The sequence below is a fragment of the Sardina pilchardus genome, chromosome 6 (genome assembly GCF_963854185.1).
Source record: "Sardina pilchardus chromosome 6, fSarPil1.1, whole genome shotgun sequence".
Classification (NCBI taxonomy): domain Eukaryota; kingdom Metazoa; phylum Chordata; class Actinopteri; order Clupeiformes; family Clupeidae; genus Sardina; species Sardina pilchardus.
This window is the reverse complement of record NC_084999.1, coordinates 17909060-17927759: the sequence shown is the minus strand read 5'-3', so window position 1 is coordinate 17927759 and position 18700 is coordinate 17909060. Positions and strand designations below refer to the sequence as shown.

General features: G+C 39.2%; 1 protein-coding gene across 1 annotated transcript; it reads left to right on the top strand.

The window, feature by feature from the left end:
- On the top strand, positions 1 to 18396 carry LOC134082817 (membrane-spanning 4-domains subfamily A member 5-like). Its single transcript, XM_062538813.1, has 8 exons — positions 1 to 139; positions 11346 to 11535; positions 11896 to 12015; positions 14185 to 14241; positions 14504 to 14710; positions 14870 to 14989; positions 15115 to 15263; positions 16875 to 18396. The coding sequence occupies exons 2-7, from the start codon at positions 11359 to 11361 to the stop codon at positions 15169 to 15171; spliced, it is 738 nt and encodes a 245-aa protein (XP_062394797.1). The 5' UTR covers positions 1 to 139; positions 11346 to 11358; the 3' UTR covers positions 15172 to 15263; positions 16875 to 18396.
- Positions 18397 to 18700: the final 304 nt, after the last annotated feature.

The window sequence follows — 18700 nt, the reverse complement described above, 5'->3', positions numbered from 1 at the left end:
TATGGTTAAACGAATGACTCATTGGAATCGAGGGGCTGGATTACCAGGAACTTCCATAATCATATCCTGTTGCGGAAGTGAACCTGAAGAAATCGCCTAGACCTAACTCACGTAGAGTGTTTTGTTGACACAATATCAAGTAAGTGACACAAACAATTTTCTATTGGTAGCCTATAAGGGACATTCCATAATTAGAGGACATTTTGGCATTTACACTTCTTAAAAATAAATCTTCAATTTTAACATGGTATGTTGAATATTTAAGAAATATGGGTCATAAACTACTAAATTAGTGATTTGTCAAACTCAGCCATCGACGGTACCTTTTCCACCACATTTGTTTTATTTGCTATGTGTATACTGTATGTCCGCGCAACCCTGTTACTAACATATTAGGCCTATATCTTGGAAATAATCACAACAATCTTACCAAAATTAGTTTATTTTCAGATGTTATTGGATCTGAACATGTATTGTGGCACACTATGCAGTAATGAGGCTGTTCTAACAGAAGAAACGTAGAGATTACGGCTATTTATTTTAAATGTGTAAAATATGTAAATATTTTAATAATATAAAGTAAATTCTTGTCCAAATATATGAAATTACACAAATAAATTCATTTTTATTATTTAGCTAAACCTATTTATCCACAAATACCCTGCTAACTATGATAATAACCATGTTATTTAATTTCAGTAACAGGGTTGCAAGTAACAGGGTTGCGGAACCAGTGCTAATACAGCCTCTAGCTAATGAACAAAGGCTAGCTGGTTGATTTAGCTATTTTGCCAAGGTCAAGGACCAATGTAGTTGTACAAATTCAGAAAATAAAATTTGAAATTATTCAACGTTATACTTAAAATATGGGTAACAGGGTTGAGTGGTTTAGCTTGACGGACTCGGTTAACAAAGACAAATTTGAAAAAATATCAAAAATGCAAGAGGGTACACACCTTTGGTCTACCCATGGATTTTCAAAATGCTTGGATGATGTAATTTCCTGTTTGTAATATGACATAATATTTTAACCCTTCATCAGCCAGGTAAAAATGGTATGGGTAACAGGGTTGCGTGCACTTTTAAGGACACACCTTCATAGCACAATAAATACTATTCAAAATATGTTTTATCCTATTTTTTTGTTTTTTTCAGGTACAATAAATTCATGTAATGAAAATAAAACTGAAGACAATTAATTCAAGACTTCTTTTAGATATTAAAAATTATGTAAAAGTGTGTCACCTGGAGGCGTGGACAAGAGAAAAACCTCGTTTTTGGGGGTATTTTACACCTATTAAGTATGTTTAAACCCGTAAAGACACAATTTTCCCCTGCAAAATTAGTATATGTTGCTTTAGGACTGTTTGATTGACAAAATATGTGATATATTTCATTGTTTTGGACTTCAGTATTTTAAATGTCAGTAGGGGACAGCAAATGTCCTCTAATTCTGGAATGTCCCATAACTTGGTGCCATTTACTGTCTTCAGTAGTCTAAATCTAATTTAGCGTTTGTTACTTTCACTTTCTTCCTATGCTAATCTAGGGCATGATGGCCGAATTTTACACCTGACCTAGGCTTACAGATACTGTAGACGATTTTCAATGACATTTGTTTATTAAATGTGTGTTGTACATTAGGCGTGCTGGGGCCTGTACTACGAAGGGAGCTCAACCTACCCACATGTAACCCAGGGTTACTTTGCTAAACCGGGGTTGACAAAACCTGGTTATCTTCATTGGTGTTAATCGGTACTACGACGCTGAGTAAGAAGTTGATTTGTTGAACTGGGGTTAACCTCATCGGAGTTGGTGCGCGTTCACATAAAATGGGCGGGTTGCAGCGCAAATCACCACTTTTAATGATGACGCGATCACGTTATTTTACGGATAGGCCTAATGCGCAATGATTATAAAAAGTTGCGAGGAATTAAAAACCCACTTTACGATACATCAAATACGTCGGCAGCAAACAAAGTAAGACAAGGCTGTTGGCAACGTAGGCTATTGCAGATCGGATATATGAAAGTAAAGTTTTATTTCATGTTCCTTAAATAGCCTATGTGTTACAGAGGATTAATAGCTTGCGGAATGTCTGAAATGTGTTGAAATAAATACATTTTGAGTTCATACGAGTCCTACAGATGCAACACGATTCATGCCATGTATATTAATAAATATTAACTAGAATGCATTTCCCGGTGGGAAAGTGCGAAGTGTGCTTGCTCCAACGCGCCGCGAGAGCGCCCCGGCAGGATACGCGACAGCTCGCCCTCAGGTCAAAGCGCCAAAGTTTGGCCAAGACGCGAAGCTGCTTCGAGTTTGGCGACGTTGCCCTCGATTGCCGAATTCTTACACTGACCTGACGAGTTGCCTAGGTTTATCAGTGGTATGTCCCAGAGCACCTCCAATGTAAAAATGTAGATGTCATCCCAAAGACGTAAAGAGATATGAGCCAAAATGCATTTTTGCTAATTGCGGCGCCCCCTAGTGGCCAAATTACAACACATTTACTGAGGCTACTTTGGATGGTGTCCAAAATCATCCCGCCAAATATGGTCTCGATACCTCACAGCGTTTCCGAGATTTGACCTCACTTCCTGTTTGGACGCTTCACCATCGAATTTGATTGGCTGTCACGGGCGAACGCTTTGATGTATGAAAATGAAATGTACACCTCTAAGGTCTGTAGACCTTGTGTTGAATTAAGTATGAGTTGTTCACGTGTAGCTAGCATGAAACACGTAACCACTGAAGGAAGGAGGGAGCCTAAGGAACTAGGCTAGCCTGACGACGTCATACTCAATTCTTATCAGAATATGAGTCTGAAACTGCTCCATTCAGCTGCGATTATGGGGCGTGATTCAACCGATACAGTGCGGGGGGGATAGCTCTGCACTCATTGGATAGACCAAACCAAACAGAACAAGTTATTGGCTGTCAGTATCTGCGAAATCTAAGACAGAAATATGTAGCAGGGTAGGCTATGGAAAACATCCTCCTTCGTTTTTAAAAATAATTCCTTCAAACTGTATGCAATGAACAGCTGGGGAAGTGTGTCGTTAACCCAACGAGCAAACAGACATTTTTAAACAAACGGGAACAACATCACCCAAACATGCTGTTTTAACTGGGTGAAAGTGAAACTGAAGTTTTCCCACACATCCTCGTTGGTCTAAGTGTTCAGAAATAGTTGTGCGAATCCGTGATAAAACCTCCGTTTCAATAGCTAAGATAAACGAAAGGCCAAACTGCATGAACAAATTATGCATTCATAGCCATAGCGTTTCTGTTGCAATCAAAATCAACCTAAGCGAACATGGTCTCACTACCAACTCGTTGAACGAGGACGCATGCAGCCGTGAACGTCACTGCTGTTCATATGTCAATCATCACGTAAAGCCCGCCCTGTGAAATGTGATTGGTCCGAGCCGAAGTGTATCTCGAATAGTAGCAGCTGAACGGAGCAGTGCCAGACCGAAGTTCCCTGCCGAAAAAGAATGGAGGCGGGGCTAAACTTCGGTCTGGCATCCAGGCTAGAACTAGGCATGTTTCTAGAACAAATACGAGTAATGTTAGGAGTATAGCTATCCTGTTATGCGGGAACATCCGCAGTTTACTCACTGTTAAATAAGTTGCAATGTGTTATAGCCTCAAATGGATGGTAAAATAAACAGGACGACTCACCTGTTCAAATGATGTAATAGGATAAAATTTGGTTTTGATAAGTCAAAGCAACCAGGCTGTTACTGGTTAACGTTTCTGAATATGAAATCGATTTTGGATTGGTTGCATGTGATAAAAGCTATGCCATTTCCTGTCCAGACAGCATTCATATTCAGAAATACTGTACACCGGCAACAAAGACACACACACACACACACACACACACACACACACACACAAACAACTCTTTCAAACAGAAACGTCAGTCCGTTACATCTGCCTCTTGTCCACAAACTGCATGTCGCTGAGTTGACTAGCAACGAAGACTTTCACATAAACACACACACACACACACACACACACACACACACACACACTTACACACACACAGACACACCACCCCTTCAAACACAAATATCTGTCTGTTACGTCTGCCTCTTGTCCACAAACTGCATGTTGCACAGTTCACCCACATCTACCCACAATTCTTTGATTTATAAATAACCCCAGCATTAAAAAACTGCAATGTGTCAAATCTTATTATACAACAATTGGGTTCTATGAAGCTGTTTCTTTGTTTCTGATTGGCCGAGAGACGTTCCATGAGTTGAAATATCCCACGATAATCCACTCTGACTTTTCACAGCTAATAATAAATCACTCCGCGATACAATGTCAAATAATCTGTGTTGCATGTTGCATGTTGTGTCATTGGCTTTAGTTGCTGTTTGTTGTTGTCCTGTCTAGTCTTCATGTCCTCTTTTTATGTTAGTCTATTTTGTCATCAATGTTTCTGTGTAACTTGTGTACTTGTTGCCCCAGGGCTCCCTTGTAAAAGAGATTCAATTATCTCAATGGGTTATCACCTGGTAAAATAAAGGATAAATAAAAAAAAAAAAAAATGTCAAATTGTCAAGTGTAAAACGAACTGTCACATTGCATCCAAGCTGAAATACAGATACTCAGAACATAGAATATGACGGAGGTGGATATTAGCTAGTTGGATGGCATGTAGGCTCAGCAAAATAGTGATGTTTCAAAGCTAAAAGCATGTCCTAACCAGACGCAATGCGAGCTAACGTTTATTAGGCTATATTCTGCATTGCTTGACAACGGGAGAGATAGAACTAACGACTGGCTTTTGGCCATAGCAACGTGCTTTTAGAACTAACGACTGGCCTTTGGCCATAGCAACCATCCATTTAGAACTAGTAACGGCAGTTTGTCCTGCAAGTAATAGAACTTTGTGGCGGAGAGAAGTTAGTTCTACAAACAAGACAGTTTTAGCGATTTACATTATAATGGGAAATTAGCGCAAAAAACAAGTGGTAGAATTGTTGTATAAAAGCAATATAGCACTTGTGATCGTGGGTTGTTGCTGGATATTCCCACGGATGTAGTTGCCTGCGCCACTCGGCCTCGGGCCTCGAGGCTACGGCCGAACAACACCCGTGGGAATATCTAGCAACAACCCACTCCCACTCGTGCTATATTGCTTAAATATGTATACTGTATGTATACTGTATGGGCAATTCCATGCAAAACTGTCAAGTCCATAACCCCACACAGCATCATACTATGATGTGGATGATGATTTCTTAAAAGTTTACCATTTCGCTCGCGCAAAAAAAAAAAAAAAATCGTTCCTACATCGTTTTTTTCATCGTTCCTACAAACATTTATCAGAACCAACATTTCTAGATGATGTTGGGAATGGGGTAGGCCTACTATTACTAAAATAAATGCATAAGGTAGCCTATGCCTGTTTTTTACATCCCGACTATTTAATGTAGGTTTTAGGCTAAGCCTACACAGTAAGAGCAACAAGTTGGCCAGAATTATATGAAATAAGGGCATAAAGGGCATGAATAAGACAATTCCTTAGGAGGGGTTGGGAATGCCTGGGTTGAGTTTGAGATGCATTAGGCCTATAGCCTACACATGGATCATCACTATTTGTTTTGTGTTTTTATCCAACTTTGATAACATGCATATAAATATGGAGATTACTTTCTTTTCGCCTTTTCATTGTTATTAGCCTATGCCAATCAACTGAGTTGAATGCTGTGCATGTTGTCTCTACATAGGCTACACATATTGCTGTGCATGTTGTCTACACAGCCTATAGCCTACACTGTTGGCTAATCTAATTAGGCTACACACTTTGCGATAAGGTGACATTTCTGATTCTGACACAACCATCATACAAAATAAAACGAACTCAGCCAAAAGCCCAGGGGTCAAAATTAACTTTTTGAAATGTGAATATTTACCAGCCAGAGACAAATGAACTGGTGAAATCCACCAGCCATTCAATAGGAAATAAGTATTTTCTGTCTGAAAGCTACCAGCCAACTTCAAAATTTACCAGCATTTGGCTGGTGGCTGGTGCTAATTTTGAGCCCTGCAAAAGCCTGTTGCAAAAGCCAAGTTCAGCGGCCACAACGTTTTGAAACTTTTCCCCCGGTTCCCATTCGGCTTATGTGACATTTGCAACGTTTAATCATCTTTAACATCGTTCATAGACCTTTACTGACCTCAATCACGCAGACCACCGCAGCATCAGTCTCTCTCTCTCCTGCTCCTCACTAACTTCTTGAAACATCTTTGTATCATCTAGCCAATGAATTGAAAGACAGTCTAAATGTTCCCATGCCAAAAACTAATGCTATACAATGCCATTTAGTTTTCACCACAGACATAGAACGCGTTCTATGTCTATGGTTTTCACTCGCAATAAGAAGCTGTTAGCCTGAGTTTGGTTGGTCGATGTTGGCATTTTCCATAACGTTCCATTTAGCTGCCAAAAGCAAATGAAATAGACAAATAGCTTACAATATCGCCAGGCTGCAATATCACCTTTCCTTCCCCATAGCTAAATGTAGGCAACGTTAAGCAATTAACAATTAGCCTACTAATATCAACTAACAATCTCACTATGTCGTTCACTGCGAATTGTGTCCTCTCTTCCACCCACAGCACGGGAACGTTAACTACGCTCGCCTGCCTACCGCGCTAGCCAGAGCGCTAAGGCTCTGAGGCATGGGAATCATAACGATACTTTCATTCAATAAACAGACTTGTAGGCTATTTATAGTTTGACTCGCTTTGTTGTCATGTTAAATTAATATCTAAATAATCACGCTGACGGTGTCAATGACAATCAATCAGGAGGAGTAGTTATTGAAAATAATCACGCTATAGACATGACCAGCCTACTTCAACGTGATGGCACATAGACCATAGCTAGCAATAATTGCAAATATTTTTTAGATCTTCTGACTAAGTTTACTGTAGGCCTACTTATTCAAACGACATCAGCACCACTGTCACTGGATATAAAGCAAACGTTGACTTTCACTCGGTGCTTCACTGACTGTAAAAAAGTGTCATAATATTATCTATCTATGCACTGCCTGATGCTTGACAGCAATTGCTAGCTCGATGAGTTGCGAAACGACATCAGCAAAACGTACCACTCGGTCCGTATTAAATTTACAGTTAACAACATTGGCTTCCCAGGCATGCATTTAATTACCTTTCACTGCCTTCACGTCTGCCAGGCTCCAAACTGTCTTCATAACAGCAGTTGCAATTCAGTATTAAAACAGCCTTGGTAAAGTTAAAACCAACTATTTGAACTGCAGTTAGTTTAGCCTACCCTCATAACTAGACCTCTCAAATTCCGAAATTTGAAGTCTAAATATACACACTTTATGTTGAAAGTGTAACTGCGATTACATTCTAATTAAAATCCTCCTTGCCTCAAGCACACTGCAGACAGGGCGACCGCTCTACTTCCGGTATTTCGCCGACGTTGGGAGTGAAGTTCACCCAGAATGCTCAGGTCAATACAAATCATCCAAAACACACCGTCAGTATGAAACATCGTGTAATTGTCTAGTATATATACCAAATGAACACCCACAACACTTAACAGCGTGTAAGTCCGTACTTGTCCTTAGGGGCCATGGCATTGCTTAGATCTAACAAGTCTCAGGATGAGACACTCCGTAGCGGACCATCCTAGAACAATCCACATTGTACCGTTGCGGACCATCTCCGACATCCGATGATAAATTGTATGGTGTGAGGCTACTATCATATGCTTGGGAATGTATGCCAGGACATGGCAGAACTCCATAGTGCTGTGAGAATTGCATCAATATATTTTACAAGAATGGCCTTGATTTGATTTTTTTTTTAAAATATCAACATTGTATCTTAAATCACTCTGAAATGTCATTTCTGCATGACCTAAGCAATTTAAGATGAGCTATTCCGAATAATAGCATACATTCACAAACACACACGTTTTTGCTAATTATAGAGCCATCGACAGACCAAATAACACCAAATTTATTGAGGGTGCTTTGGATGGGGTCTCAAGTCATCCCACCAAATATGGCTTTCATACGTCACAGCATTGCCAAGATAGGCACACTTCCTGTTTGGCGGCTTCGCTCGCTGAATTTAATTGGTCGTCACAGGCGAACGCTTGGACGTATGAAGGCGAAATCAAGGCATTTGATCCGCCTTGGTCTGTAGATCACGCGTGCCATGTTTCATGACGATCGGATGAACTATGCGGCCAAAGTCGCTTTACTTTGATTTTGGACAAAATTCAAAATGGTGGAAAATCCATCATGGCGGAAAATTACGTCACATGGTGCGTTGGAATCGGCTGAGTCAGAGGATTCCAACGGTATAAGTTTTATCAAAATCGGCCATACGGATCAAACGTTACGGGCATTAACGTGTTTTCCAACTTTGACCAGTTGGTGGCGCTAGGGCGTGAGAGCGGAGAGCATGAAACCTGGTGGTGTCAATCAGGGTAGTCTCTTCTATCAGCGTACCAAATTTCATGACTTTATGTCTTACGGTTTGGGCTACAGGTGGAAAAATGTGTGGGCATCAGCGCTCAAAAATCACTTTTCCATTCATTCCTATGGGAAAAAATCGACCGGAAAAACTGGAATAACGGGAGAACGACAAGGCGTATCAAAAAGCTGTATACAAGCCACCATCCTCGCATCAGGACCGACACGTGAGAGGTGGAACGGCGTCTCTAGCTCTAAATCCCTAGGACAAGATAGGGAGACAAAAGTTTGACTTAAGATAAATAAGTAGTATATGAAACGCACGGAGAACAATAGTGTGCTTTTGCAAGCACACTAATAAAGGATAATTGAATGTTTAGCCCCATTGACTGATTTAGTGTATGCCTATCCTGTGAACATTTTAGATGCAATGACAGTGCCGCTGGCAGCAGGTGAAAATGAAACTCAAAAACATTCAGAAGGTTTATGGGCCTAGTTATAGCTTGCATTAATATTTCTTAACTATGAAAATATGTTATATTGCCAATGCTTATAGCCTCCACTTTGCCTCGATCAGCTGACAAATGCAACGAATTCCCTCGGCTGAGAATGTATATAGGCTATCTTTCATAGAGAATATTATATGGAGAAAGATTCTGGCGGTCTTTAAAAACCCTCGCCTTGCGAAGAGAGGCGCTTACAATTTGCGCTCCAATAATGTATCTTCAAAGTAGCCTACGTCGACATTGTGGGGTGTGGTTAACCGCAAACCTCGGGTTAACCAAGATCATAACCTGCTCGGAGCAGGTTTGAGATGCAGCGTAAATTGCCATGGCAGCATACCTCGGTTAAAACCTATCCACCTTTCGTAGTACGGATTAACCGGGAAGTTACGCCACACGTGATGAACTTACTCTCGAAGTTACCCAGCTAAGCCAGTAACCCCGCTTCGTAGTACAGGCCCCTGGCTGGCGGGCTCAACCTAAAAATGAAACAAATGAGAAAAATGAAACACATCAGCCGCCTGCAGGTCGCTGTTGCCTTTTTCTGTCCCTGACTTGATTGCATTCATCTGCAGACTTAGCCTATGTAATCCAGGTGATATCTGAATAGACAGTGGCGGGCATAAGTTTGAGTAGAACTGTAGCCTATTAAGTCGCTTTTTCATGTAGGCTATTATTTTACTATTTTGTTAAACGTTTTACTTTTACTCCAGTACATTTTTAGGCCATATATCTTACTTTTTACTCCATACATTTTGTGACAGTTGAAGTAGGCCTACAGCTGAAGTTCCTTTTGGAAAAAGACTGTCTAAATACATGTGTAGCCTATGTGTCTTTTCAGTCTGTGAGCTTGGCTTGAAATAATGGTGTTCCATAACCTATTGTTATAGGCTATCTATATTTACTGTACCTTGTTGACCTCTTCACAATAATGTTTACCATAACCTCATGACGCCATTAAGCAAATGATGATAGACAATGATAGATATATACAATGATAGACAATGAAAGACAATCTGACACTGTCAAACACAAAAGGGAACGTCCGAAAGTGTATAAAGCATTCAACAAAGCAAAAAATGGTTACTTTGAAGTATAAGATATCACATTCGTTTGTTTAATTCTCAGTTGGTTTAGTCCTTGAATGAAGGAGAATGGCTCATTGAATGCCTATAGCTGTGCTAAGTTTCAACAATAGTAAATGCAACCCCAGATGGCAGATGGGCTATGTACTGTAGAATCAACATTGCTTTGTCAACGTTAAATCATTGAATCAATGTCGGATTTCGATGTTGATTCAACATCAGTTTGCACCCTCAGTTAATATTGAAACAATGCCGAAATTCTAAAAACAGATCAATGGAATTTCGATGGTATTTTCAATGGTATTTCAATTAAAATGAATATTGAAACAATGTTGAAATTATAACCAAACTTAAAGCAACACTTAACCGTTTTTAAAACCACTATTAATTTGTAAAACATTGGGAAAATCATATTTATCTTCAGACATGATAAATTAGGCTAGACCTTGGCTATAGGCTGTACTTCCAAGTTGAAATGTAAAAGGAGGACTTCTACTTTCACTGCCACTGGAGTAACATTTAACCATGTGTATCTCTACACTCAAGTACAGGATTTGTGTACTTGTGTCCCCCACTATAGGCTAATGGATACGAGCTTGACGTAGGCCTAACGCTAGTTTAAGTAGCTTTGTAGCCAGATGCAAAGTGACGCCTCTTATCTATGGGTTTCATCAGGTCCCTTTCTAGTCTGGCTATCACCATAGTAAGCTCAATCTTTTATCATTGAAGATTAGTCGGGGAGTCTGCTCTTTATTTTTACTGCACAAGAGGCATGATCAATGGGCATAGTTCAAATGACTCTGTATGCTTTTGGATAGTCCTTCAACCAATCAACCGATGTGCAGGTTTCCAGAGTGAAATCGAAATCGCCGGCAGATCAGGCAGGGTTTACGCAGCCTAGTCCCCTTCCGTAGAAAATCAAGCACCTTGATTTTGAATGCAGACGGCATGGTGTTTGATTAACCCACCTGTTGAAAGGGACCTGATGAAACCCATGAATAGACTCAGTAAACTAGCTTACTTGAAGTTGGCAAACCAGTTTCCTGTAATGTCAACAAGCACTCTTCTTCAGATGCTTGTTGACAGTGATGGCAACGAACAAGAAACTGATTTGCTGACTTGCAGTAGGCCCAGTGCAGAGAGCCCATACATGAACACCAGTACTCGAGAGGCAAGTAGGCCTAGGATGGGATGATGCAAGGGCACATGCAATGAATAAGTAATGTTTTGTTTGTCTGTTCTTCTAACCTGCTCTCTCAACCACTCAGCCAAATCATCAGGATGTCAGTGACAATGACCAGGATGGAAGGGGTGACTGTTATAACGATGACCAGCAACAACCCCAAAAGTAACTGGCCTTTGCTGTGTCAGATACTGGGGACGCTCTGCTACAGCCCAGCATGCTCTGTATCTCACAAGCTCAGAGGGCTTCTTGGAGCAACGCAATCTGCCCTAGGGGTGAGTATATATTTTTTCTTCTTTGGAAATATTGTTTTCATTTAGAGTAGGTTAATTCCTGTGGCACACATGCGGCACAAATGTAAGTTATAGGCCTATTCCTGTAAAACATCCACTACAATTCAAACTGAAGTAGATAGATATTGGAATAGATATTAACTATAGGCTAACTGACAATGATGGAGATGGTTGTGTGTTGGAGGATGGTCCATTGAGAGATGAGCTTTGACTTTAAGACATTTTGTAGTCTTATTGTAACAGACTTTAATATTATTAATATTCATCAAATGTTGAGGTATTTATACATTTCATTATTATGACACTCTGTGTTACTATGTTACTCTTTTTATTTATTCATAGACCGCTCAGATCATGATTGGATTGCTAAACATCGGCTTTGGATCAACAATGAGGACATCAATGTGGTACTATTATAGTCCGCTCAACGACTGCGGGGGCCCCTTTTGGCTTGGTGCTTTGGTAAGGCTATTGGGTCTGTAGGAGCCATGGAGGTGTTTATTATTATTATTATTATTATTATTATATACAAACTTTGATTATTATTGAATATTACAGTTTTTCATAAATGCTAAAACACATTTCACAAACGTTTCCTCCATGTTCCCCAATGTCTAAACACAATACCCTTTTCTAAAGCTACATAAGCACAACCACACCTTCTCACTTCAAAACTCAAACTTTCACACCAAAAGAGCAGCTCGAAGCTTTCAAAAATGTAAACACTGTAAACATCATTACACACTACAGCAAAACAATTGAAAACATAATGCTCAATTTGTGAGAAGGTTCTTTGTTTCATAACTGCCAATGCCAATTTTAAAAACTTTAGAGTAACGGATCTTCTTAGATCTCTGCAGAGGATTAGGCATTTGAAGAGTTATTTTCCAAAACGCTATATCCACCATTTTACTAATGAATTTTCATAAATATATTTTTTTACATTTTGTTTTTCAAGTAATCTCAGTGAAACTGTGTTGAGTTATGTTTAGTTACAGTAATTTATCTTTACTCAATAAAAACAAACAACTGCATTTTTATTACCTGAAACACACAATGGCCGGGTTTCCCAAAATCGTTAAGAAGCTCTTAAGTCCTAAGAACTTCTTAGGAGCGTTCTTAGAACATTCTTACAACGCTCCTAAGAAGTTCTCAGCACTTAAGAGCTTCTTAACAATTTTGGGAAACCCGGCCAATTACTGTTTTGGAGAAGAGCTCTTCATTTAGAGTTGTGAGTTTCATATGAAGAGTACAGAAAATTCTCCAAGTACACTACTGTAACACAACTCAATGCTAAAAAACAGAATCTATTGCACACAACAGAAAACGTGATCAGGGTGTGAAGTTCTTTTACAGTATTTTCTTCATTCACACCACACACACACACACCACAGTCACTGTGCGCATTAGCAACAAGTGTCTTCATTTTTGAGTCGTTGTGTGTAATGAATGACGCCAGGTGTGTTCATTGTGTTCAGTTATTGCTGACTGTGGCAAGCATTTTGCATCACATGAGCTTTCATTTGAGAATATGTTTTGCAACATGTGTTTTTGCAAGGAAAAATGTGCTTAGATTTATGAGAACGGAGGATTGTGTTTTGTGAATTGTGTCTTCATGTGAAATGTGTTTATGGTATTGAAAAATTGAGGCTAGATTTAGTAAATGTGTTTAGACAACTGGTCATTTGGTTTAGAGGATTGGCTTTTGTGTTTTAGCATTTGAGAAAAACTGTAGTAAGTAATATAATTTAATGGTTTATATTTGGGTTATGTGGGTTTTATATTTACTTACTTTTTTATGGTTTATTTTCTTGACACAGTGATTGGGGGGCGGTTACATCTAATTCATTTAACAACAGATGCACGGGAGGAAGTAGCTAGAGAGAGAGAGAGGGTGAGCTACTGGGAGGGCGTATTTTTATTTACCTCCGCCAAGGAGGTATATGTATATGGAATAGGTTACCCAGTTAAACTTGTGAAAGAGAATCCCGCACACTGTCCATTACGCATGCATACATTTATTTAGAATTCACAACGTTTCGGTCATAGACCTTCCTCAGGTGAATTTCAGATTTGAGATTTTCAGGGAAGGTCGGACATGACCCAAGGAAGAAACGATTACACTTTGGGAGTGATCCGTAATTCCATCGGGATTCCGTCAGCGTTTATGTATTTAGCTTAGTGGTGTAATGGCATGGTATGGCCATGTGGTGGCGATCTGAATAGGTTTGAATAGGTTCAAATGTATGACAACCTAGGAAGAACAATGCAGGCGGAGGTAGCTGCGCTCTCTGAGTGCTTTTCTAGTTTATTATATGTTATCGCTGTTTTTGCTGTTTACGTTGTTTTTCGTTGGACTGCTGAGAACATCTTTTTACTTTGAGCACGTTATGATTAAGTTGTTGGACTACTTTTTTCAATAAACTGATCTCCTGGATCTCAACGGATGTTTTTGTTACAACACGTCAGACAATCAGCTACATCCCACCTTAGCCTCCCAGCAACTGCTCAGGCCTAGTCGCTACAGGGTCCTTAAGATTGTAATTTTTCCACTCACTTGCATATCTGAAACTCTAATATAATTCAGTGAGTTAAGATATAACTCTAAAACCTGTCTTATATCCTTTTCAGTTTATTCTATTTGGTGTGATGTGCATTCTTGCAGAGAAGTGTCCAAGCACTTGTCTGGTGAGTTTTATTTGAGACCAGGATAATTGTGTTCACTAGGCCGAAAATAGGCTACAACATGAATCAAGCATTCTTTAGATTTACTGTTTAAACTATATATTTGACTACTAATATTTTTGTATAAAACATAAGGATCTCTTACACCAATATAATAACAACAACATATCTTGTTATCAATGTGTTGTATTGATACCATCTCTGATTGATCAGATTAACCTGTTGTAATTATTACTTACAGTTTGTGATTTGTATTTTATTACAGGTTGTCATAACTGGGTTGATGAACTTTGTAAGTGCTGCCTTTGCCGTAACTGCCATTGTTCTGTATGCAATTAATCTTGCCTCGATAAGATACTTCGATGATTGTCAAGGCTACAATTACGATTACGGTTACTATGACAGACCAAGGACCCCAAAACCCCCGTCAGAATATGAGGATATCTGCAAAACATATAGAGCCAATATACGGGTACGTTGCATTCCCCATTAATGGTCTTTTTGATCATGCACTGCTTAGCATTGTGAATTCATAGTAAAAAGCCGCTGAATTGCCACTCCCTGTGTGTATCATAAAGAACACAGTATTTACCACACAGCTCAGAGAAATAATAGCAATGTGTTTCCACAGGTCTTATTGCAAGGAATGTCCATCGTAATGATCATCTTTGCAGTTGTACAACTCTGCATTGCCATCAGTGCTGGTGTCAAGGCATTTAAGGCTGTTTGCAAGAGGGAAACATCTGTGCAGGTATGAGAGCGAAACCAGTCGCTGACAGTCGCTAGGATTAGATCGTTTGAGATTTGTAGAAGCATGAACTGAACTGAATTGAATTATCTAATATAAAATATATATATTTTGTGTTGCTCTTACAGGACCCTGAGCTCAAGACTCCTCTTGTCGATGAAGTCTTGTCTTACCCCACAGTTTAACATGGCCATTTCAAGCCACATTCATCTCTGTAGTTGTCATGATAATAATAGTGAATTTTATTTGTTTTGCACTTCATATTATGGTAATCTCATGGATTAAAGTTTTCCGTCGCTACGACGGATTTCCGTCAACCGGAGGCGCTAGAGGTCAATCATGAGATTGATGCAGATCCGGGGAGAAAATATTTGGGGGGGGGGGGGGGGGGGGGGGGGGTGCGGCGCGATCTCCATTGCAAGCTGCAGTGATGGTTACACCTCTTGTTGAAGCCTGGTTTGTGATAGGCCTGTGTTTTAGCCTATGTTAAAATGTTCGTTGTGCACAAAATAAATAAATAAATAAATAAATGCGTTCGTGCAACTGCGTTGATGAACATTAGGCTACTACTAGGCTACTACCACTATTAGGCTGCTACTACTAATAATCATCATCATCATCATCATAATGATAGGCCTACAATGATAAACGAAAGAAAGGCCAATTGAAACAGATGAAAGAGTCTTGATTTATAGCCTTTGGAGCCGCATTCTTAACATAGCCTATTAGGCTTTTGTAGGTTAAACAAGCTTTGCAGAAGTTCAGGAAAGCTGTCGTTTTTTCAGTTTAATTAGTCTATGATTTGGGCTAATTATTCTTCATAAAAGTAAAATGAAATAAACAGTTGTTTCGCCAGTTGTAATAGTGAGCTATAGAATTGTATCAGGACAGACATCCACGCACTAGCTGCGCAAAGGTCTGCATTGTTTGCGATGACTTCTTGTCCGCACTTGCTGTGTACAGTAGTTCCCCGATCTCCTCGAATTAGGCTACTTAGAGGTCGGCAGTGTTGGGGAGCTTAAAGATGAATAGTCAAAAAGAACATGGATATAGCCTACTTTCGGTCATTATTATTAAGTCGGGTGCGCCCGAAACAGAGAGAGACAACGGAAAAGTGTGTGTCTGCGCCACGCCACTATTAGGCTATCCTACTGTTTAGTTTAACTGCTAATTTCTCTAAAAATAATTATAATAAGCCAACAAGGTTAATTTGTACAATTCAAAGGGATCCAGTAGCTTAGGCTATTTGCCTAATTTGTCTTCTTCAAAGAGAAAGTCGTATGTCCGTTTCCAATAAACGAAACTTATATAATAGGAGTCCTATAAATGACGCGTGTTCTTATAAAAACGTCTTGTCTTCCAGTTAATATTCTTGAATGTTTATTGTCACAAACAGCACAGTTCTCATACAAACCGTGGAACTCCTAACATTCATGCCGTGCATCACGTTCTTACCCCAAAACTAAAACGTCTTAAAGTGACATGCACCTAATTAAACAACATGTCACCTAATCACACTAAGTAAAGTTACACCAAATTATATCCTGACATCAGAAAACATCAGAATTCTTTAGCATATTACATTTCAAATCAATTATTCCAAATCTTCAATAACAGAGGCCTATCTGACAGTTAACCTATGGCTGTGAGTTTTAATTGTTTTCATGCACTCTTAATAAGCAACAGTCTGCAGTATTGAATAGCTAGGCCTACTTTAAAATGTGTTACTTGTAAACGGAGGGTACAATTAGTCTGTATGGCCCTATTTTACGTAGGTCTACGCTAAGGCCCTTTGATTTGCATCACTTGCGTGTGAAATAATTTTTTTTTTTTGGACAAAAAATTTTCAGTCAGATGAATTTTTTTCACTTTAATCCATGTAATCTCAAAGTGCTACAGAGCAGCAGTTTAAAAAAGAAAAATATAGCTCAAATAAAAACAGATACAAAAATCATGCAATTTAAAATAGATGATGGTCAGTAGTTAAATTTGAGAAAATCTCAAGGTAAATAAACAGTTAGATGAAAAACCTATAAAATACATTGAACAGAAAGCTTTTTTTTTTTAAAAAAAAAAGATGTGTTTTTAAGTTTTGTTTAAAAACTTCTGTAGTCTGTGGGTGCCTTTAGATGGTCAAGGAGGGCGTTCCACAGCCTTGGACCGTGGACCGGAGGGTGCTTGAGGAGGTCTGGGGGTTGAGGAGTTCCTGTAGTTAAAGGGGGGCATGTCCGTAAATGCACTGGTGGGTGAAGAGTGAGACCTTATATTCAATTCTGAAATTAACCAGGAGCCAGTGAAGAGTTTTCTGGAAGGGGGTGCTGTATTCACCATGGGGTGCTGTATTCACCGTCATCAGGATCCTGGCAGCACTGTTCTGGATGTATTGTAGCACTTGTGTGCTCTTCCCAGAGATCCCGTTGAGGAGTGCATATTTATCAAATATTTACTGCTGCTCCAAGGCTGTGGATCGCCCTCCTTGACTGCTACTATGTTGTGCTGGGGTAAGGGAGATACTTGATAATGATTCTGTGCCTTTTATGCACTAGGTATGCTCACCAATCAAAAGTGGCCCAACTTTTGAAAGCTGTTGACTTTCAAAAAGTACATTACAAATCAAATTGCAATAGCAATATCTGTCAGGAAAAAAGTTACATGCCGTTTTGATGAACACTATCTCGAAACGAGAACCAACGAGAGCTGGCTAGCTTTTAAGTGTGTGTGTTTTTTTTTATATATTTAGTTGTTAGTCACATAGTTTAGTATTTTTTTTGAGTTTCCATGAAAATACCAAAGTATAGTTTTTACACACACTTTCTCAAAGAAAAATTGCACCTGGTCAAATATGTAACTGAAAATGCATCTGCAACTGCAGTTTGAGACAAAACCCCCTACAGATTTGTAAACATCACCTGATTCTCATTGTTCTCGCCTCCTCTCTCTCTCTTTCTCTCTCTTTCTCTCTCTCACTCTCTCTGTCTGCCTCTCTCGTACTCTGCGTGTGTGTGTTGCAGTGCTCCAGTCTGATCCAGGTCTCAAGACTATTTTTTTTGCTTGTCTCAGAATTGAAAGCATTTTTTTTAAAGTGTATATTTTATGGTATATCCTTAAATATCCTAGGCTATAAGTATCCACCATTACAAATATTCTTATTTTAATAAAAATGTGTAGTGGAGGGGGTAAAATTGTAATGAGACATAGTTAAGTCTACTTATGTGCATGAATATACAGTAGTCGCCTTTGAATGTGGGTGGGTTTGATTGCAAAAGGATGGTCAAGTGGGTGGCTGGTTGCAAAAGGCCCTTGTAGACTTGCACTGAAAGTGTATTTTATTGATGGACTAGTCAATTGATTATGTTAAAGATGTTCAATTGTTTGCTGATATAATTAAATTTCACACTTTGAATATGAAATCCAGGTATTTTGCTGTTATTAGGGACACAATTCAACACCTTCAACTTTAATTAAATGTTTACATCATGCCATACCATATTTGACTCCAGCTTAGCTCCTAGTCTTAAAGTATTGTTCAGAAAAAAAGTTTGGTACACAAGTGTGTGCAGCTAGACTGCTACAGCTAACCCCCACTCTTCTATTTGGGAATTTAACTGTTGAATATACTAGTGTAATGTTATATGCAAATCATAAATCTACTCTTTTTCTGCTCAGTCTCGACTCGACTAAAAACCAACGGTCATATTGTCAACTTGGTCTTGA